At 45.5% G+C, this 23416-nt stretch overlaps 1 protein-coding gene across 1 annotated transcript; it reads right to left on the bottom strand.

Annotated features, from left to right (window-relative positions):
• Window positions 1-1729: 1729 nt before the first annotated feature.
• Window positions 1730-23036, bottom strand: LOC125456777 (uncharacterized). The gene is made up of 6 exons (XM_048540178.2): window positions 22843-23036; window positions 12700-12873; window positions 11940-12104; window positions 9137-10330; window positions 4518-4649; window positions 1730-2012 (listed from the first exon to the last, which is right to left on the bottom strand). Exons 1-6 carry the CDS (start codon window positions 22892-22894, stop codon window positions 1873-1875), a joined length of 1857 nt encoding a protein of 618 aa, XP_048396135.2. The 5' UTR covers window positions 22895-23036; the 3' UTR covers window positions 1730-1872.
• Between the last annotated feature and the right edge of the window lie 380 nt (window positions 23037-23416).

Genomic DNA, 23416 nt, shown 5'->3' with positions numbered 1-23416 from the left:
AAACCCTCCATTCCTGGCAACATCCTGGTAAATCTCTTCTGAACCCTCTCCAGCTTAATAATATACTTCCTATAATGTGCTGACCAGAACTGGGCACAGTACTCCAGAAAAGGTGCTCATGGTCAGTGTTATCAGTAGAAAACAGGTCAGTTCTGCCAACAGAAAACCCATTTGAAGTAAACACAATGGGGAGCACAGTGTTTGTACTCAATATTGAGCCCTGAGGGCTGTAAAGCGAGAAATGAGATGTTGTTCCTCCAAGTTGCGTTGGGCTGTGCTGGAATCAGACCCAGGATGGAAATGTTAACGTGGGAGCACAGTGATCATGATGGCAAACATTCACACAGACAAACGATCACCAGGTTTCTGTTTACTAACTTGCTCTCGTGCTGTTGTCCCTTTTATGAACAGTATAAAAATCGTCATTTTCCTGGTGCTTGGACAAGGGGCACTAGATTTGAAACATTAATGTTTTCTCTTCACAGATGCTTCCAGATCTGCTTTGTTTTATTGTTTCAGACTTTCAAGAATCCACACTATTTTGCTTTTCGTTAGAGTGTGTGTGTGTGCGTGCGAGAGAGAGATCAAAGCTAATCTCTCACTGACACATTTGGCAATACACCAGTATTCTCAAATCTCAAGCCTGTGGTGGTTTAACTTGCAAATAATGAAGGTTGAAGCTGTATTTAAGCACATGAACAAAGTTGAAGAATATACACCCAAAGAATTTGTTTAGTGTACGCTCACTTTTAGAATGTTGGTGAAGTTAAGCTCAAACAGCTTGGCTACGATAGCTTGTCACTCCAGCAGCGAGTGGTAATGTTGAGGGAGAGCACTGAGCAGGGACGCTGCAGCAATCGAAGGGTGGGGCCTTTTATCTGGAGGGTGGACTGAAAAGAGGGTTCACTGAGCGAGGGTGAGACAGCCTAAGGGCTCTTCCCCAACCCCGACAGGTTTAAGCCCAATGGAAATACCCAGTTTTTCCTTGTTGGCAAACATGATGGCAAATTAATTTTTAAAACGGAGACGCGGAGGAGAAACCCACTTGTAGCCGGTGCCAAGCTCTCCTAATCTTAAACTCTTCCCCCACTACCAATCATCCCCAGAGTCCTCATCCGGAGGACCCATTGAAAACCATACCTTCTCCTGGGCTGTACATTGTTGTACTTGTTTGAAATTTGACATTCTTACAGGCCGCTCACCATCCTGACTTGGAAATAGATCGCCCTTCCTTTGGTGTTGCAGGGTCAAAATCCCTAGAATTCCCTCCTGCAAGCATGTGAACTGCAGCAGGTTGAGCAGGAATCTCACCTGTGCCCCCCCCCCCCCCCCCCCCCCCCCCCTCAGAGGTAACTAGGGACACACAATAAATGCTGGCCCGACACCAGCTTCGAAAGAATGAAGTTTTTTAAAGAAAAAGAAAAAAAAAAAATCGGATTATTAACATTGAGGGAAATCTGAAGAAAGCCAGAGAAGAAGCTGAGGGAAGTCAATGATAACGGGACCTGTAGATGCTGGAGAATCCAAGATAATAAAGTGTGAAGCTGGATGAACACAGCAGGCCAAGCAGCATCTCAGGAGCACAAAAGCTGACGTTTCGGGCCTAGATCCTTCATCAGAGAGGCCTCTCTGATGAAGGGTCTAGGCCCGAAACGTCAGCTTTTGTGCTCCTGAGATGCTGCTTGGCCTGCTGTGTTCATCCAGCTTCACACTATTATTATGAGGGATGTCAATGGCTCCTTTACTGTGGGTGACAGTGAGCAAAGGTGTTGAAACAGTGTATAATAAATGCATGATGAGTGATGTCTATGAGCAATGGGGAACACTGTAGGATTTAGGTTTGAAGTAATCAGTGTATAAATGTTTCACTGTCTAAACCCTCACCATTTGGCACTTCTTCTTGTCGTACGGACCAAAAGTGTATCCTTCTGGACAGTCGCATCGATATCTGCCATTAGTGTTGATGCAGAGGTGAGAACAGCCACCATGCTTATAGGAACATTCATTAATGTCTGTCAATGCAAAAAAACAATAACACATCGACCTTACAACACAATTCACCGTCAGTCAGTACAGCATTTCGTCAAGTCTGAGCCACTTTTAGGAACGGCCCAGAAATAAACAGCAGCTTGCAAATCCATTTTTAAAATTCATTTACAGGAAGCACAGGCCGAATGAAGTGTCATGATCATAACACCAGACTCCTAGCTCGGAACCCAACCTCATGTTCTGGGCACAGGATTCTGAATCTCACTGTGGCTGATGGTGAGATTTAAATTCAATAAAAATGTGGCCTATTTGTGGCTGTTATTTCTCATAAAAAGCCATCTGATTCACTGATGTCCTTCAGGGACACTGTCCTTTTCTGCAGGCCTGGAGTCACATGTAGGCCAGACCAGGTAAAAATGGCAGATTTCCTTCCCAATGGTACATCAGTAAACCAGGTGGGTTTCGTGACAATCTGGTTGTTTCACGATTACCATCACTGAGATTCTCTTTTCACTTTGTATTTATTAATGGGTAGAATTTAAATGTCCCCACTGCAGTGGTAGTGGAACTTTTAACCCATGTGTCTGGATGACTAGTCCAATAAATCAACTACCAAACAGTCAGACATGCTCCAAACCAACTTGTTCTTTCTCAGGGGTCACGTTATGAAGAGAGATGAGACAAATTAAGCCTTTACTCTCTAGAATTTATCACGTTAATGTTGAACAAATTGAGGTTTTCAGTACATTAACAGGGAAGGACAGGGTAGATAAAGATAAACAATTTCCATTGGTGGAAGATTCTAGAATAGGCGGTATAGTTTAAGAATTAGGGCCAGGCCATTCAGGAGAGATGTCAGAAAGCAGTTCTCCACGCAAAGAGGAATGGAGGTTTGGAACTCTCTTCCTCTAATGGCGGCTGATGTTAATTCAACTGTTAAATTTAAATCTGAGAGGCAAACTTTTATTAAGCAAGGGATATGGGCCCAAAGCAGGCATATGGAGTGTTAGGCCTCAGATCAGCCATGATCTTATTGAATGGTGGAGCAGGCTCAAGGTGCACAAGAGCAGGAGGAGGCCATTAAGTTCTTACCTTACAAACTCAAACTGGTACATGCCCATATCGTGGAAAGAGTGTCTTATGTTTCAGCTCTGGTGCATTCCAATGTCTCCTAAATTACACTGCCTGTATTGTCTGGCACCAGTGTGCACCGTTGGAGACTGTGATGCAGGAGTTACTATTCTACAGTATGGTTCAATGGGCCAAATGGCCTTTATTGAACCCAGATTTCTTAAAATGGTATTCCTCACATTTTCTGGTGTTCTCCATCCTGGTTAGAAATAATATAAGACATTTGAGAAGGTGTGAAAGGCAGATGGATCTTTGATCAGATATAGATATAGAATAGAATCCCTAGAATGTGGAAACAGGCCCTTCGGCCCAACAAGTCCAAACCAAACCTCACAGCATCCCACCTAGACTCATCCCCCTCTAACCCACCTAATCTACACCTCCATGAACACTACGGGCAATTTAGCATGGCCAATCCACCTAACCTGCACATCTTTGGACCCTGGGAGGAAACCCGAGCACCCGGAGGAAACCCACACAGACACCAGGAGAATGTGCAAACTCCACACAGACAGTCGCCCAAGGCTGGAGTCGAACCCTGGTCCCTGGTGCTGTGAGGCTGCAGTGCTAACCACTGTGCCACCATGCCTCCCTGAAATCAAGGTTTGAGGAGTGTGGTTGTCTTCAGCGAAGGGCAATGGGGCCTAAACTCATGTGGTGTCATAGCAAGGGCAAAACCTCAATGAGGCATTGGGTGGCCAACTGGAGAGAGGACCCCTCACTGCCGCTCTCAGGCCCACAAACCTGTCAGGCAGTGACAAAGCCACCCATGAAGCCCTCCCACTCTGGAAATGAGGACCCCGAGGGTGGAGGTCCTGGTCAGTGGGAGCTCTTGGCCAGAGGCCATAGAAATACTATTGAAGGAGGATGGGGGAGGACAGGGGCCAAGCATCTGGGAACAACCCAGGAGTGTGGCAGAAGGGTGACTCCCAGCCAACAACACGCCTGCCAATCCAATGTGCATCCTTGCCAAGCGCGCACAGAGTGAGGGAGCCTCTTGAGGTGACAACCTCCCAGTGCAGGGCAGTCAGTCAAAGTGGCTATGTTAGTCACAGCTGGAGATGGGAGCTGAGGCCAATAAAGTGTCCCTAATTGTCCACTGTGGAGTTGGAAAGTCAACCATGGGCCATCCCGCTTGGGGCTAACTCCCAGTGGAGGAGACAGAGGTTTGAGGATGAAACCATGGTGCCCTTCCCACTTCCAAGTTCCTCACCACTGGCTGGCTATTAGAGGGGAGTGTGTGAGGGTGGGTGGGCCAAGATGAACATTGTTGCCCCACGGACAGTTGCTAGCTGGACAAGTCTGTGAGCTGAGCCTTGCCAACTCAGATGTGTGTCACAAACCCAGCCCCCACCCCCCCCCCAGAAAACAAGACAGATGAGAACGGAAACCCTCACCTTCACACCGATACGTATCAGCGTTTAATACGTAGCCACGGGGACAAAGACAGCGGAAAGAGCCGGGGATGTTGAAGCAGCTCCACTCGCATGGTGGCTGGCTGTTGTGAATCTCCCAGCACTCGTTTATATCTGTCGGGATCAGAATTGTGAACACGCCACATGGGAACCATCATCATTAACCAACTCATCCACAACACATTGGAGAAACTGAAATGATTGAAGTACCACCTTTCAAACTCATTGGACAGGGTCAGTTCCACTTGAACTCACAGCTCTAGTTCCCTGAGGGGTCAGCTATCACCGATGACATCTTGGTCTGAGATTCTGTTTTGTGTCAGAGAAAGTTCTAACCCCTCCCATCCTGCTGGTTCGGAACACCAATTTAGTTTTAGTTCTTTTTGAGTCAAGGCCAGAATTTGTTGCCCCTTGAAAGGATAGACCCCCTCAGCCATTTCAGAGGGTACTTAGGAGTCAAGCCAATTGCAGTTGGGTCTGGAGTCACGTGGAATCCAGACTGGGTAAGGGCTGGGTTTGAGTTCCAAGCTGGCGTACAGCTTATACAGTGACCTGAGAGAGGACCAGCACCAGAGGCGCAGGTTTAAGGTAAGAAACGTGTGGTTTAGAGAGGAATTGAGGAACCATTTTCTGACCCAGAGGGTGGTGGATGTCTGGAAGTCACTGCCTGGAGGGCTGGTAGGGGTAAGATCCTAAGACATTTAAAAATATTGCGATTTGAGCACTGGTAACACAATGCCACACAACGTTCCAGGCCAAGTGCTGAAAACTGGGGGTAAAAATAGATGGATGTTTGGTGACTGATGTAGACATGATGGGCTAGAGGGCCCCTTTGTGCCCTATAAAACTCCAGAGGTCCTGAGGGTGTTTAGGGACTTGACAGGGTGATTGCTGGGAGAGATTAGAACCACAGGGGTAGCGTTTCAGAAGAAGGGGTCTCCCTTTTTAAGTTGGAGAGGAGGAGGAGGAGGAGGAGGAGGAGGAGGAGGAATTTAATCTGAGACAGTTGACTGATGTTTGGAATTCTCTCCTAAAGAGTGGAAGCTTTGTCATTGAATATATTCACAGTTACTTTCGACAGATTTCTGACTGGACAGGGAGCAGGCAGGAGAGTGGAATTAAAACCTGAATAAGATCAACCGTGATCTGGTTGAATAGCAGAGAGGAAGCCAAAGGAGCAAAGGACCTACTTCTGGTTATTTCTTAGTGATCTGTTGCAGTCTGGCCCATTGGGAAGCTTCTAGAACATGCATGAGCAGCACACTGTTCCCAGAGTGGGATTTAAGACCAGTTAATACAGAAGAAGCTGGGAGTGTTATCTTCCCAACTGTGGGGGTCTCCTGGCTTCTGCTAGCCCTGGACCTAGAGCAGAATTTTTAACCTTTGACCTGCTGTATAGTCTGGTTACTAGTCACAACCTCCAAGGGTACACACTGACCATCAGCAAACACATTGCTGTCTTACAACAGAGCAGAATTGCCTTTGTAAACACTGATAATTTCCTACATTCAGCCCTAACTCCGAATGAATTAAACCATCAAGTCTAACTAATCAGAACCTGCTACATACCGCTGATGATTGGCTCATAGTTACACGGAGGTGGTCTGAGGCTCTGTTACCAATGGAAATGACACTGACAGCCAGCTTTGTAATGGAATCCTCTTGGATCACCTCAGTGGTGTTACCAACTCCAACTGAGTATATTCCTGAAGGTTTCATCACGTGACCTATCTCCCCCACCACTTTTAACACTCCTGCCATTGGTCCATTCTCAGGGATCGCTGTCTTTCCTGACCAATGGGAATGGATATTGGAGGTTGGGGGGGTGGGGTGGTGGGTATTATTCTTTGATATCTGATTGGCTTAACCAAATTGATTTTTTTTGCTGCCACCTCCCAGTATTTTGAAAGGTGATAAACGTGTGTTTAAAGTGGACATCATTTATTTTCAAAGGCCCCTTTATGATTATTACTTGGCTCATTTGCAACAGAAAGATTGTCAATCCCTCCATCGTCAGGAAGACCCGTGAGTTTGGGAGACCTAAGAACTTGCCAGTGGCACTTGTTCACACTGATGTTGTATTAGGAGGGAGCCACCTATCCCACTGCTTGCAAACAGAGGAACAGAATCTTTGGTACTCAGAGATGATATGGCAAAATTAAATCCAAAAACTACTGTTCACCCCTTTCTGAACCATAACGTTCAAGGTTCCCATTCCAGAGACTTGACTACAGAAATTTAGGCGTCCTGTCTAGTGCCTGTACTGAGGGAACAGTGTATTGCTGCCTTTTGGATAAGACATTAACCTGGAGGCCCATTTGACTGCAACCATGGATGACACAGGCTCCCGAGTCACTGCATTAAGAGTGCTGCCAGTCCTTCCCAGTACTGACCTCTCAACCAGCTTCACTGGAACAGATTGACCAGCTGATTTGCGGTGTGTGGGAGCTTGCTGTGCACAATGTTACAGTAGTGACTGTGTTTGGAAATGTGGTCCCTAAGTGCTGGGAACCGATCACGGCAAATATTTATTTCCTCTTTAAAACCAGAAGCAAACAAACAAAAAAGAAATTGCTCAAAAAACTTCACACCAAAAGGTGAGGAAGGTTTGAAAAAAAATTCACAGACAAAACGAACGACAGCTTTGTGTCATTCTCCCTGGGTCGCACTGGCAAGGCCAGCATCTGTTGCCTGTCCCTAATTGCCCCTGAGATGAGTGCCTCGCCTGGGCATTTCAAGGTGACCCTCACAGCCTGAGATCCGGAGTCACACCGAGGCCAGTGTGTGTGAGAGCGCAGGGCACTGCCCCTTTCAGGAAGGCACCCACACAGTCAGTGCCAGTGGGACAGGGCTTAGTATCCCAGCTGTTGAGTCAGTCAGAGCTGGGCATCTCTATTGACTGGTACTGCCACTGGGGAGCAGAATTGGGAACCTCAGATTGCAGCTCAGCAGTGAGCGCTGTTGGGGAGGTGGGGTATCAAGGGAAGACGATCCCAGAGGAGGGAGCAAGGATAAAAGGGGCTAGGTCCCAGCAGGCTCCCCCAGCCCCCATTTCTCACCTCTGACAACAGTCCCTTACGCAGTTCCCCCCTACCCCACCCCCCAACCTGCACAGGAAGCCCGCATTAACTGCTCACTTCAGGGGCATGGTGGTAATGGGTCAGGGAACATAGGGAATAGGAGGAGGCCATTCAGTCCATCAAGTCTTCTCTGCCATTCAACGTAGCTGATCCCCCTCAGTGTCATTTTCCCATCCGATCTCCTTCTCCCTTGATATCTTCAATGTCAAAAATATCTATCAATGCCTGTCGATCACTGCCTGGCCCCTCCACTACCCCTTGGGCAGAGAATTCCAAAAGATTGACCACCATCTGCGAATAAAAACATTTCTGCACACCTCAGTGTGCCTGTTTGAAATGCTTCCCCACCAGTAAACATGCCACGGTGGTTGGAGTTGGAGAGTTTGTTGGATGGGGGTGAGGAGGGTGGAGATGTGGGTTGGAGGGGTGATGCACAGAGCTGTCAGGGAGTCACTCCCAATGCTGTGGTCATCTGGGGGCAAGAACTCTCTTACCTCTTCCTAACACCAATACACTCTCAAACAAGTAGATATTGGCCTGATGGGGAATGAGGGGATATGGACTCAGTCAGGAAAGAGGAATTGGAGCCTAAAATAGGTCACAGTTGTATTGAATGATGGACTATGCTCTATGGACAGAACTCTTATTGCTTTCACTTCTATTCATTTTTTTAAAATGACACCTAAATGGGGCTTACTAACACTCCTTAACTTGTCCTTCAATGTATTTTTATTCATTTCTACAATGAACAATTTGATCCAATCTTGGGTCCAAAGCTGAGGCAGTTAAATTGTTTCAGAGATAGTGGGAACTGCAGATGCTGGACAATCTGAGATAACTGCGTACAGTTCTGGTCGCCACATTACCAAAAGGATGTGGATGCTTTGGAAAGGGTGCAGAGGAGGTTCTCCAGGATGTTGCTTGTTATGGAGGGCGCTAGCTATGAAGAGAGGTTGAGGAGATTAGGATTATTTTCATTAGAAAGATGGAGATTGAGGTGGGACCTGATTGAGGTCTACAAAATCAAGAGGGGTATAGACAAGGTGGATAGCAAGAAGCTTCTTCCCAGAGTGGGGGACTCAGTTACTAGGGGTCGTGAGTTCAAAGTGAGAGGAGGAAAGTTTAAGGGAGATATGCGTGGAAAGTTCTTTACGCAGAGGGTGGTGGGTGCCTGGAATGCGTTGCCAGCGGAGGTGGTAGACGCAGACACGTTAGCGTCTTTTAAGATATATTTGGACATGTACATGGATGGGCAGGGAGCAAAGGGATACAGACCCTTAGAAAATAGATGACAGGTAAAGACAGAGGATCTTGATCGGCGCATGCTTGGACAGCCAAAGGGACTGTTCCTGTGCTGTAATTTTCTTTGTTCTTTGTTCTTTGTCCTAACAAGGTGTAGAGCTGGAATGACACAGCAGGCCAAGCAGCATCAGAGGAGCAGGAAAGCTGACGTTTCTGTGCTCCCTTTCTCAAGAGACAATTTGCCAAGTGATAAGTTTTGAATACAGCTGGGGCACTAACCTACACAGACCGGTGTCTCTCCACTCCATGTGCCATTATGACAGAAGCTAAGCTGGTCTCCGTGCGCCAGTCTGTAGCCTGGAATACAGGCGTACTGTATGTAGTATTTGTACTGCCATGGTGATGCTCTGGCCAAGTTGTGGAAGTACAGTATGCCGTGGTCTGGTACCGGTGGCGAGGGACACACAATGGGTCTTTGTAGATTAAGGTGTGCTGATTCATTCTGATCCACCCTGTTTATATCCACCAGTTCATTCTGTAGGTCAGGCTCAGAGAGTTTCGGAGCACGCACTTCTGTTGGGGTACTAGTGACTTTATTGGCTAACCAGCCTTCACTCTGCAGGATGTGATTGGCCCATGTTCTGGCAATCTCCCCGTTAGTTGAACCTGATAGGCTGTTTCTCAAACTGGGCCTTCCCTTGGCTTGATCTAAATCCACCGGGTTCGCTCGCAAGGGGTTTGTAAATTCAATCTGATTTGGATTATTTGCGCTCGCTCGCAAATTAAATGTGCTCAATCGTGGCACTGTCTGATCCGTGAATATTAGCTCTTCCTTTATTTGAATGGCCATCTGACTGTGACTGGTTATTTCCATCTGTGGACCAGGGGGGACTGTTGTTTCGGGGCCACCTTCAGTTTTGTACAGATTGACAGGTGTATTTGTTGGAGAGTGCAGAGATTCCAAACCTGGTGCCATTCCCACAGTTACTGCACTCATAGACTTGTACCAAGGACTTGGGCTTGTCAGAGTTAGGATTCCACTAACTGACCAAGCAGGGATGGAGTCACTGGACAGCAGTACATCTGAAATGACATTTGGAGCCTCCTTTTTATATTGCAGGATGATGGAATTGGCAGGAGAAGGGGCTGCATTTATTCTAGTGGAAATATATTCACTGGTGCCGTGTTGGGTAATTTTAAGGGGCGGTGAGCCTGGTCCCTCCTCATCCATTGAGAGCGTGGGCTTTGAACTCGTAGCTAATGTTGTAATCCTTTCAGCCGTCCCATCAAATGATCCAGGCTGTTTCAAATCGTAATTAGGAGATATCCGGTCCTTAGAAGCCCGCCATCTTGTTCCTTCAGAGTCTTTTTCAGCCATGATGCTGTCTTCTTCAATGTTATGACCCTCTAATCTTCTTAACCATCTATAAGATTTGGATGTAATTGGAGATGAGTGAGGAGCTCTCTGTGTCACTGTGAAAAGACCAGATCTGGCGTTAGATACAGATGAAAAAGTGATGATTTTCAGACCTTTGATGGAAATATTCAAACTGAATCTGTTTGGACTAGAGCTGATTGTCGATTGGGAAGATGGTCGGTTTGGTCTTCCATCAGAGAAGGACTGTTTCGGGCACCTAATCTCGGAATAAGGAGCAGGATAATTGGGACTGAGGTAATGAGGAAGAATATCACTCAGCAGGTGGTGAACATTTGGAATTTTTTAGCCCAGAGAGTATGGACGCTCAGTCATTGAGAATATTCAAGGCAGAGATCATTAGATTTCTACATGTTAAAGACATTATGAGATATGGTGATAGTGTAAGAGGATTAGCCATGATGTGGAAAGCAGAGCAGACTCAAGGGCTGAATGGTCTATTCCCCCTCCAATTTCTTACATTCATCATTTTGTACAATTGTCACCAATTTTGTAACAGCAGCAATGGCACAGTCAGGTGAGAGGGTTTAACATTAAATAATTTTGTTTCCATTTCCACAGTGATCCTGTTGAATTTACACAGGGTGATCCACTGACTTTTTGAGGAATGATGGTTTGGAATTCAGTCTGATCCAATCACCTCCGGATAGTTTTCTCCAATCTAAACCTCATCACACCTGATTCCGAAACAAAGGGATGGATTGCTGAATCCGAGCTATGTTTCTTGGATACCAGGAGCTACAGGGCAAAGTCCACCATTTTTCGACAGCTACGTTGGGCTCCGTGTGAGGTGGGAAGTGGGCCTTGCCTCCCGGATCACAGAGTATGCTCGATAGAGAGGGCAGGACTCACGGCATGGGAAGGATGTTTGTAAGAATCTGTGCTTTGGTAGGAAGGGCATTGCATCAGATGGTGAAATGTGAGTTCCTCATCTTCAGTGATGTTAAAGCTTTCTTTTTGTTAACAGATTGTTCCAAGATCTGCATCAGGTTAAAGACTACATTCTATACGCAACATCATCAAAGAGTGACACGCCTCACTAAATACCAATGACCGGCTCTAATCCCAAAAAAAGATTAATAGCAAGCACTAAAATACTCTAAATTTAGGACTAATAATTCACAGTGAAACAAGCTGAGTTAGCCCTAACTTAGTGCTGTGGTTTTATATATGAGGACAGGTTTTATATATAAATTTCTCCTCTCTCCTGAAGGTGCCGACTGTTTCAATTTATTCTTACACGGGATTCTTTTTTAAAAGAATCACTCATGAGACGTAGGCAGCATTTATTGCCCATCCCTAATTACCCAGAGGGCAGTTAAGAGTTAGCCACATTGCTGAGAGTCTAAAGTGACAAACAGGTCAGACCAGATAAGGAGGGCAGATTTCCTTCCTGTGAGGGCATTTGTGAACCAGATATCAGGGTCACAGTCATAGGGACTAGCTTTATACCTCAGACACATTCATGTTGTTTGTTGGGATTTTTTAGCGTCTGGTTTACTGGGTGAAAGATATTTCCGCTGACGTGACGCAAATACAATTTGTGACAGGTTTTATGTGAATAAGTTAACTAATAAGTGAATAGCTTGCGAGTGAATAATAATTGTGCAAACGTCATGCAAGGTCTGCATTACATTTACAGCCCACCTTTGCAAATTGGCTTGGTGCCATTCCAGTTACTGCCGTCGCAATAAAGCGTACGCGATCCCAGCAGTGTGAAGCCGGAGTCACATACAAATCGGACGATTGAGCCACTGTCGTACAGAGTGCTGCTTCCGTGGAGGATGGTGCCAATGTCCGGACATCCAGAAGCTGTAGCAAGACAACGAGATTCTGATTAATAGAGCCGTCGGTCAGATTAAGGTCTAACATCCGTTGTATGGGACTGACCTTAAAAGCAAAAGGTGTGAGGGGAGGTTGTGAGGTGGTGGCAAAGACACGATACCGCTGGATTGGCAACCGCCCCACCATACCTCCGCCGGGGGGGTGTTTTGATTTTGTAGGAAGTTTGTCCAAATGTGTTTTGGAAATAATTGTGGTTTAGTGAGTGTGTTGTGATTCCTGCTTACTCCTGGTTCAATTTGAGGTCTTCGCTAAAATATACTACAGCGTAACCCTCCTGAGGTCAAACTGCATTAGAATAAGTGGATATTGCAACTTTTATATTGACAAAGTGCAACCCTGTCAACATATAAAAGATTAATCAAAGTGACAGCAATGGTAACATTTGAGTCATTTGGAAGACTCATAATCTATCTAACTGACTGTATAAACAAATACACTGATGGTTACAGACCCTGGGCAGTGTCCCGAGGATGGTCTGCTTTGGCACTATGGGCAGCTTTCACACTGTCTTCTCTTGTGGCTGGGGAAAGGCCAGCGTTTGAGTGGAATGACTTTCGCTTACCAACACAAACAGGAGGTGCCCTGGTCCACCGACCGGACACACAGCTACTGGTCGGAAATCCATGACGTTTAAATCCAGGATTGCAAAAGAAAATCACGTAAATCCCACCATAGCGGAAAAACTGACGGCCGTTTGACAACTTGTACAAAGCCGGACAATGGCTTAGGGCATGCCCTGGAAAGAGAATTGGATAATTTATCGTTTATTTTGTAAACCTCTGGAAACACACAGGAGTTCACACCAGCAAAGCTGATTTTCAACAGCAGCTATGTCTAACAACAATCGATTTATTTCTTCTGGTCTGGTATTCTATAAGATAGCCCCTGTGGAGGTTGTAACTTTTGAAGGACCAAATGATTTTGCCTAGAACCTGTTGGGATATTTTAGTAGGCAAATCTAATCAGCTTAAGGGTTAATAAACAGTTTGTTAGAGAGTTACTCAGCACCAAACTGTTGCTCCTAGTTATCTCCCTCTGTTACTGCTCAGAGAAACTCCAAAAGCCAATTCCATGTTGCTGGGCAGTTGGGACTTGGGGAAGGACTGCAGAGCCAATCACCTCAGTGGACTGAAAGAAAGAGGTTGTCCGGAGAGCTGGAATTGTGATGATGATTTGACGCTGGAGAGCAGCCTTACAATCTCAGATGAAGAAATTGAGCAACCACACCATCTAAATAGTAACACATTCCCTGTGACCTTGTCTCAGTCATAACACACTCAGTGAACTCATCTAAATAGTAACAAGAAGTTGTCCAGAAACTGTGTTTATGTTGTTGATTATATGCAAGAGCGCAGCCTTGCAGTCTCGGGGGAAGAGATTGAGCAACGACATCATGGTATGACCTGTCCTTACTCTAAGGCTCAGTTTTTCCTCATACCCTGATTACACCTACCTACTCTACAGTAATCTGTGTAGTAATTCCAAATCTATTTTCACAACACATGTTTCTATAGCCTAGTGCAGAATGTTCTGCTCGTGTCATGATGATGGTTACATGACAGCTGAATGATTACTAACCCTTTAGATTAGATTCCCTACAGTGTGGAAACAGGCCCTTCGGCCCAACAAGTCCACAAAGGACCTTGAAGCATCCCACCCAGACCCATCCCCCTTATAACCCACACACTCCTGAACACTACGGGCAATTTAGCATGGCCTATCCACCTAGCCTGCGCATCTTTGGACTGTGGGAGAAAACCTGAGCACCCGGAGGAAACCCACGCAGACATGGGGAGAATGTGCAAACTCCGCACGGACAGTCGTCTGAGGCGGGAATTGAACCCGGGTCCCTGGCACTGTGAGGCTGCAGTGTTAACCACTGAGCCACCGTGCCGCCCATTTTACTTCGCAGACAGGGTACAAGGAGGAATGCAGAATGAGAGTGGTGTCAGCATTGCTTTTACATTGGCTCCATGTCACTTTTATAGATTCGACCCATGTTCCTTGTTGTTTCTATCCTCTTTCCTGATTCCCTAGCACTTAACTGTTTGGATTCACTGACAAGATACAGAAGAATGGCTAGTTCAGCCTCTACAACAGACTCTGCACCACTTCCATAGGGAATATTCCCTCTTCAATTGGGAAATATTGTCATCAAGAATGTTAAAAAGACAGAGTCCCTGACGCCTTATCTGATTGCACATCAGAACAATCTTGAACACCAGACAGAAAGCACATTGAGACTGATAGGTTTAAAATTTGCCAAGTTGTCCAGACTTGGTGGCCTGTATCCTCAGCTATTATAATTCCCTGTAGCGATAGCAAATGTATTTGATTGTAATCTTCCAAAGCCCCCTTGATTCTGAAAGAGTCCCAGCAGATTAGAAAGTAATATCTAACTGAAGAAAAAACAGCAACAGAGTGCAGAAAACTTTATACCAGCCAGGATCACATCTAGTGTGGGGGAAGTAAGAGAATGCATTACAGGAGGGTTTTTAGAAAAACATCCATACAATTGGGCAAAGTCAACATGGTTTTGTGAAAGAGAATTTTTTCTGGATTAATTTGTGAGAGTTCTTTGAGGACGCAACAAGCAGGATGGAGAATGGAGAACAGAAGATGTAGCGTACTTGGGTTTCCAAAAGGCATTTAGTAAGATGGCACATAAAGGGGTTACAGCACAAGGTAAGAGAACATAGCATTTGGGGTGATATTTTAGGAGGGATGGGACTCTGACTAACTAACATGAAACAGGCTCAGCATAGATGCGTCATTCTCAGTGGGCAAAGGAGAACCATTTGAGTTAGGGTTCAGAGGTTAGGAGTCAGCGCTCAATGCTGGGGACCAACTATTTATAATTTATGTTGTAATTATGACTTAATGAAGCGACCAATTGCATTGGAGCCAAATTTGTATTTGTTCCAAAGACAGATAAGGGAACTAAGTTGTGAGGAGGATACAAAGACACTGCAAGGGGTAGCGAACATCTTCCTGTTCCTATTTCTTACGTTCTTACCTTTTTTTGGTAACTATCCAATGAGTCTGAGTCCTCTCATTCAGAGTTAGGGATATTTCTGGAAACTTCTGGGTAATTGTAGACAGTACGTTCCAGTTGTGATGGGTTTTCTGAGGGTGACCTCATCCACATCCTGCAGATAACCCCGGGTCAGGTGAGAGTCCCCAGGGTCATACCAGCCCCCACAAAGGAGTGAGGATTTTAAACTTCTGTCTCAGATTTGATCTGAAAATCTAACCTCACAGGAGTGTATCCGAAGGGAGTAAAATCTGGAGGGAGGGAATGTTGAAGATGTGCACCAGGAGAGAGTGTAGTCGTTCAGGAGGGACTGTATCTGGTTGGAGTAAATCTGGAGGGAGTGGTCAAGAGGGAGGGATCAAGAGGACTTAGTTGAGGAGGAATGTAGTCGTATTGGAGGCTGTACAGAGGAGCGTCACCAGATTGATTCTGGAGATGAAGAGTTTATGTTATGAAGAGAGATTGAGCACTATAGGCCTGTACTGTCTGCAGGCTTAGAAGAGCGAGGGTACCCTACAATGAAGAAGTCACAATTTTAGGACAAAGGGTAGTAGATTTAAAACTAAGCTGAGGAGAAATTATTTCCCTCGGAAGGTGGAGAATCTGTGGAATTCGCTACCCTAGGTGCCTGCTGGTACGTTGAGTAAATTTAAGAAGGAAATAGATTTATAATTATTAAAGGGTTGGATGGTTATGGAGAGTGGACAGGAAAGTAGAGTTGAGGCTGGGATAAAATCAGCCATGATTGTATTGAATAATGGAGCAGGCTTTGGAGCTGTAAGGCCTATTCCTGCTCCTAGTTCTAATGTTCTTATATTCTTTAGTAGATTTTAAGGGCGTCTATAGCCTCTTTGACAGTCACTCAGGAAGTGTGTGTAAGGTGGGTAAAAAGTGGTAAGGCGTTGTTTACATGGACTTTAGTAACACCTTTAACAATGTTCGGCATAGTCGGCTCATGAGTAAAGTTAGATCACATGGAATTCAGGGTGAGCTTGCCAATTGGATACAAAACTGGGTTGACGGTACGAGACACCAGTGATGTTCCACAGATATTGGTGCTGAGTCCACTTCTGTTCGTCATTTATTTAAATTATTTAGATGAGGATATAGACAGGGTGGCTAAGGCGGCGTTTGGCACGCTTGCCTTCATTGCTCAGACTTTTGAGTACAGGAGTCAGGAGGTCATGTTGTGAGGTTCATAGAGTTGTAGAATCCCTACAGTGTGGAAGCAGGCCATTCAAGTCCATACCAACCATCCCACCCAGACCCACTCCCTGTACCCTATCCTTGTAACTCTGCATTTCCATGGTTAATCTACCTGGTCTGCACACAGCAATTTAGCATGGCCAATCCACCCAATACTGCACATCTTTGGGCTGTGGGAGGAAACCAGGCCATTCAGAGGAAACCCACACAGACACGGGGAAAGTGTGCAAACGCCACACAGATAGTAGTCCAAGGATGGAATTGAGCTCAGATCCCTGGTGCTTTGAGGCAGCAGTGCAAACTGCTGAGCCACCGTGCTACAGGTAGATTAACCATGGAAATGTAGGTCAGTCACCCAAGGACTTGGTGGGACAAGTTATTAGTGGAAGCGGCGGTGGTGGGATTTGAACCCAAACATCATAGAGACTGGAACCTAAAATCAGCACCGTAGACTGGTCAGCCTCACCAGCACACAATGCAGTGCTTTGGTGAGGCCTGTTCTGGAGTACCCTGTTCAGTTCAGGTTGCCCTGTTATGGGAAGGATACTATTAAACTGGAGACGGTTCAGAAAAAAAAATTACCAGGATGTTACCAGGAATGGAGGGTTTGAGTTATAAGGAGAGGTTGGATAGGCTGGGACGTTTTTCACTGGAGCACAGGAGGTCAAGGGGTGACCTTATGCACGTATATAAAATAATGAGGGGTATAGATAAGGCAAAATGGCAGGTGTCTTTTTCCCAGGATGGGGCATTTCAAGACCGCGGGCATATTTTTAAGGTGAGAGGAGAAGTATCTTAAAAAGTCATGGAGACAACTTTTTACAAAGAGAGTGGTTTGTGTGTGGAATGAACTGCTGGAGGAAGTAATGGATGCAGGTACAATGTTTAAAAGACATTTAGATAAGTTCATGAATAAGAAATGTTTCGAGGGACATGGGCAAAGCACAAGCAGTTGGAGCTAGTTTAGTTTGAGATTATGGTCGGCACGGACAGGTTGGACCAAAGGATCTGTTTCTGACCTGTATGCCATGTGGCTCTTAACGTGGAATACCAGGAGAGTGAAGTTATGGTGACTAGTAGGTGGGCACTGCAGGTACTAGAGAGTTGAGATGAGGGTGGCATTTTCAGATTGGCAATTTGTAACTAGTGGAGTGCTACAGGGCTCAGTGCTGGGATCACAATTTTTGACAATATACATATTAATGACCTGGATGAGTAGAGTGCCCATACTATCACCGAGTTTGTCACAATAATAAGTGGGAAGGCAAGTGGTGAGGATAGACACAGATAGTCTGCAGAGACATAAAGGCGAGGCAGCAAAAACCGGGCAGGTGGAGTACAACCTGGGAAAGTATGAGGTTTGTACTTTGACAGGAGGCATAAAGGAGCTGAATATTGTTTAAATGGAGAAAGACTGAAGAACGCTGCAGCACAGAGAGTTTTGGAGTACTCATACTTGTATCACACAGAGAGATAGCATCCAAGTTCTCCCGGTCATAGGGAAGGCAAATGGAATGTTGACATTTATTTCAAAGGGAATAGAGTATAAAAATGTAGAGGTTTTGCTAAAACTGTGCAAGGTGTTATTCAGACTGCAGCTAGAATACTGTGAACAGTCTTATCTAGAGAAAGAAATACCGGCATTGGAAGCAGTCCAGAGAAGGTTCACATGGCTTATCCCCAGTACAGATGGATACATGACAACACAATGTTGTTGCCATCACAGAAACCTGGTCTAAAGGAGGGTCAAAATTTGCAATTCAATATCCCTGAATATACAGTATTTAAGCAGGATAGATTGGGTGTCAAAAAAGGAGCGGGTTAGCAGTATGGCTTAAAGAATCAATTACAGTTGTGAGAGGGATTATATGCTACAGGTTAATGAATATGGTTTAATAGGTTGAGTTTTAAAAAAAGGGCAGTCACACTACAAGGAGTGCTACAGACCCCCAAATAGTGAGATGGAGATAGAGGAACAAATGTAGATTCTGGTTCCAGTCTCTGAGGAGGTGTGGGTTCGCATCCCACCGTTGCTAACCGTTATCCCAAAACTGTGTTTAACTTCTCACGGTGGCTCAGTGGTTAGCACTGCTGCATCACAGCGCCAGGAACCCGGGTGCGATTCCACCCTCAGGCGACTGTCTGTGCGGAGTTTGCACATTCTCCCCGTGTCTGCGTGGGTTTCCTCCGGGTGCTCCGGTTTCCTCCCACAGTCCAAAGATGTGCAGGCTAGGTGGATTGGCCATGCTAAATTGCCCGTAGGGTTCAGGGGTGTGTGGGTTATAGGGGGTGGGTCTGGGTGGGATGGTCCAAGGGGCAGTGTGGACTTGTTGGGCTGAAGGGCCTGTTTCCACACTGTAGGGATTCTATGATTCTAGACAAATTTCTAACTGTAGGAATAGGAGGGCAATAATAGTAGGAGACTTGAACTATCCCAGTATTAACTGGGTTTCCTACAATATAAGGGGCAATAAGAGTAAAATTCATGTGCTGTGTACAGGAATTGTTTTTAAACAACATGTGGCAAGTCCAATGAGCAGTGTCACAATTCTGGATTTTGTTTTGGGAAATGAAGATGGGCAATTGAGTGGTGATAATGGGCAATCTATCGGGAATAGTGACCACAATTTGATTTGACTTAGTATCATTATGGAAAAGGGCAGAGATAAATCTGGAGTAAATGTTTTTAACTGGGAGAAGGCAAATGTTGCAAAACTGTGATTTGGCTGAGGCAGTCCAGACAGGGCTGCTGAAAGATAAATCAGTAGTAAACCAGTGAGAGGCACTAATTAGTGAGATCCCTGGGGCACATGCCAGCTCCAAAAATAAGAATGGTACCTGCCAAAGTTAGACCATGGTTTTAGAAAAATACAAGGGGGAGATTTAACAGAGAAAGCAATCCTATAATAGTCACAATAAGCTCAAAGCTACAGATAGCCTAGACAAATATAGATAGTACAAGGATCAAGTTAAAAAAAAGGAAATCAAAGAGAGGGCGTGAAAAACTGCTAGCAAACAAGATAAAGGAAAACCCAAAGATTATTTTTACTGTTACATGAAGGGCAAAAGGAAAAAGTGGGGCTGATTAAAGATGAAGAAGGGAGCTGGTATAATCCCTTTTACTGTTTAGCCTCCCTAAATGCATTATGTCACATTTCATACAGAGATGAGGAAGAATTTCTTCCTTCAGAGGGTCGTGAAACTCTGGACGTCTTCACTGCATAGGGCTATGGAGGCTGGGGCAGTAAGTATATTCAAGGCTGAGATAGAGAGATTTTTAAAGAGCAAGAAAATCAGGGTCATGGGCTAAAAGCAGGAAAGTGGAGTTGAAAATTATCACATCAGCCATGATATCATTGTACAGCGGACTCGATGGGATGAATGGCCTACTTCTGATCCCACATTGTGTGGTTTTATATTTAGCCGGGGGGGGTGGTGGTGGAGGTTTGGGTGAGGGATTAGGCATGACTACAGGAGTTCAGCAAGTTGAAGGAGGGGTGGATAGACTTGACAATGGGGTAAGTCAGAAACAGCTTAAGCTGAAGCATGTCAGATCCAGGGGAGAGAGAGTTGTGGGCTGCTGGGAGGGTGTTCTGGGAGATTTGGAGGAGGGAATTTGGGCTGGGTCGGATTTGGAGGCAGTGAGAGAAGGAGTGAGGCCTCGGCTCATTTGGGAGGTGGAGGAGATTGTCAGATCTGGAGGGAATCTTTGGGGATGTGTCCACAGAATTTTGGAGTGTCAATGATGAGTTTAGTCAATTTTATAGCGAACAGAACCCCTACAGTATGAAAGGATGCCATTTGGCCCGTCAAGTAAACTCCAATCCCCCAAAGAGCATCCCACCCAGATCCACCCCCTACCCAATAATCCTGCATTCCCCATGGCTAACCTACCCAGCCAGCACATCCCTGGACACTATGGGCAATTTCCCATGGCCAGTCCATCCTAGCCTGCACACCTTTGGGCTGTGGGAGGAAACCCACACAGACACAGGGAGAACGGGCAGATTCTGCACAGACAGTCACCTGAGGCTGGAACTGAACTGGATTCTTGCCACCGTGCTGCCCAGTTGGTCAGGGAGTACAACAGCTTTTAATCTCTTTAGTTTTCCCTGTGTAACTATTGAGGCTCAACCATCCAACTCTGTCTTAGAGTCTTGGAAGCCTTACCAAAAGGTTCCAGATTCCATACAGTTGCCCCCTGGAGGTTTCCAGAACTGGGGCAATTCCCACTCCAGCAGCTACCTTAGGAATTCTGCAGGAGTCTGATGCTGTCTGTAGCATACGCTGCTATAAAAGTGACGACACCCCCTCCCCACCTTTGAGGGTGTTGGCCTGCAGTGTACAAACTACCCCAATCCAGATTTCAACACCAAAGTGCAATACTGAGCTCCCTACCTTGGCCAACATTCATTCCCAGTAGTAACGTCCTTTAGAAATATCTAGCCCTTGTGGACATTTAGCAAGCACGTTCCAGAAGCTAAAATAATTGACCTCCTGTAAACTGCAAGAAACTACTCGAGTATTTTCCGTAGTTCCCCTCATGTTATAAGAAACTTATTTAACCCTTAGGTCAAAGTTTTGGCTGTATTGACAGGAGCCCAAATGATGTGGGTCATTAGCGATTTTGCTAGCTGCCGATCAAGCAGGAAGGACGACATGTATCTGGGCAACTGCTCAAGTCCCATGGAAGAGCTGGCTGGTGCAGGATAAGTCAAAAATTTCTTCCAAGAGTTTGGATGTGGTTATGTGGCCTTTTTTGGTGGTTAAAAGGATTGCTTAAAATTATATTAATTAGTGGGGAATTAATGAGTGGGAAGGAATCTACTTTTCGAATCGCTACACGCTAGCTCACTTTTTTTTATTATTCATTCATGGGATGAGGGTGACCCTGGATAGCCATTATTTATTGCCCATCCTGAAATATCCAGAGGGCAGTTGAGAGTCAACTACATTGCTGTGGGTCTGGAGTCACATGTTGGCAGTTTCCTTTCTGAAAGGGCATTATTGAACCAGGCAGGTTTATCCAACAATCAACAAAAGCTTTATGGTTAGCATTAGATCCTTAACAGCAGGAGTGGAACCCAAGCCTGCAGAATATCATGTGGGTCTCTGGATTAACAACCCAGTGACAGTGTGACTAAGCTAATGCCTATTCACAGGTGTCTTATTCCTGTTTATTGGGCTTCATTCTTGGCTAGTTCTGAGGGAACACTTGGGGATGCCAATGTTAACCTGATGCTTCCAGGGGAGGTAATGGCCTAGTGGTATTATTGCTGGACTGTTAATCCAGAGACCGTGTTCTGCAGAACACGGGTTCAAATCCTGCCATGGCAGATAATGGAATTTGAATTCAGTAAATACCTGGAATTAAGAATCTAATGATAATTGACTTCTCCCTGTCCACTCTTATCCATGCCCCTTGTTCTTTTGTATGTGTCAATTTAATCTCCCTTTAGCCCCTTCTAAAGCAATCCTTGCCCAGCCAGCCTTTCTTCATGGTTTTCAATACTCAAGCCTTGGAAACACTCGAGGGACAGCAAGAACTGCCAATGCTGGAGTCAGAGATAACACAGAGTGGAGTTGGAGGAGCACAGCAGGCCAGACAGCATCAGAGAGCAGGAAAGTAACTTTCCTCTGCACTGTCTCTAGAGCAACACTGTCCTTCCTGTAATATGGGGTGAACAGAATGGAGTACACAACTGTAGCTGTGGTCTAACCTGCTTATGTGCTCAATATCTCTCCCATCTGCGGCGCTGTAAGCAGTTTTGCTCCTCTTATTTAAAGAAAGATATCATTTCACTGGACGCAGTTCAGAGAAGATTGGTTAGGATGATCCCTGGTATGGAGGGATGGCTTCATGAGCAAAAATTAAACAGGTTGGGACTGTAATTGCTGGAATGTTTGAAGAATGAGAGGTGATCTCATTGAAAAATATAGGATTCTTAAGGGGTTTGACAGGGTAAATGCTGAGAGGATGTTTCCCCTCATGGGAGAGTCTAGGTCCAGAGGGCATAGTCTCAGAATAAAGGGGCACCAATTTCAGACTGAGATGAGATTGAATTTTGTTTTCTCTCAGACGGTTGAGAGTCATTGAATCTCCCAGCCACAGGGAGAAATGGGAACAAATTGTGTTTATTTAAGGCTGAGGTAGATTTTTGATTGGGAGGGAATCAAGAGTTATGGGGAAAGGGCAGGAAAGCGCACTTCAGGAATATCGGAAACAGCCGTGATCCAATTGAATGGCACAGCAGATTCAAGGGGCCGAATGGCCTACACCTGTTGCTATTTCTAATAGACTTACAATCAATCCTTGGGTGAATGAGAATCACAGTAAATTCAGCATGAAACTTTCCATCGAGTATGGATTAAACAGCGATGAGAGGCCAAATTGCAAGGTATAGATCATTTACACTTTAAGGCATATTAAATACCACACAAAACTTCAGATAAAAGCTCACTCACCACTGTCCAGGAGAGACAAGATCACACAGACCAATAGTTGCAAGTAGCCCATCGCAGAGACTGTTGAAACGGCTCAAGGTTAAAGTCACTTCTTGGAGGAGGTGAAATTTCTATTTAAACTGAGGCTCAAGGTGTGAACTCTTCAAATTCCGAGCAAGGTACTGAGTGAGATACAGAGCACAGCAGAGCTCACTGCAACCTCCAGCTGGACTGGGAGGCTGACTGGAACTCACACTGCAAACTCTCAATCCCACCCATTCAGCTCCCCGCCTTCCAGCTCCCAACAGCATTGTTATCTTGTGTTGGAACTCGCCCACAGCTGAGACGCAGCATCGAACACAATGACCACTCACTGTCTCCCCAATTCTCAGGCCGAAGCTGCACCCGAAACTTGAGTTTGTCTGTAATGTGGATGCCGCAGGGCCGTTCAAAACAGTGCTTCCTGTTTTTGACACAGAATACCATAACAGTCTTCATCTCAAAACCATTAACAATACAAGAAGACAGCCCACTCTATGTTGAACAATTTATTTATGCGGAGCACAGACCAATACAGCACGGGAACAGGCGCTTT

Source organism: Stegostoma tigrinum, chromosome 12 (assembly GCF_030684315.1).
Source record: "Stegostoma tigrinum isolate sSteTig4 chromosome 12, sSteTig4.hap1, whole genome shotgun sequence".
NCBI classification, from domain to species: Eukaryota; Metazoa; Chordata; class Chondrichthyes; order Orectolobiformes; family Stegostomatidae; genus Stegostoma; species Stegostoma tigrinum.
Note: the sequence above shows the minus strand (reverse complement) of the source record. Positions and strands in the feature narration are given on the sequence as shown.

Coding starts and splice junctions, on each gene's coding strand:
- LOC125456777 (XM_048540178.2), bottom strand. CDS start 22,894: ATGGGCTACTTGCAACTATTGGTCTGTGTGATCTTGTCTCTCCTGGAC. Junction 12,105..12,699: donor GGCACCTCCTGTTTGTGTTG/GTAAGCGAAAGT, acceptor GTCTTGCTACAG/CTTCTGGATGTCCGGACATT. Junction 4,650..9,136: donor AGAGACACCGGTCTGTGTAG/GTTAGTGCCCCA, acceptor TGATCCCGACAG/ATATAAACGAGTGCTGGGAG.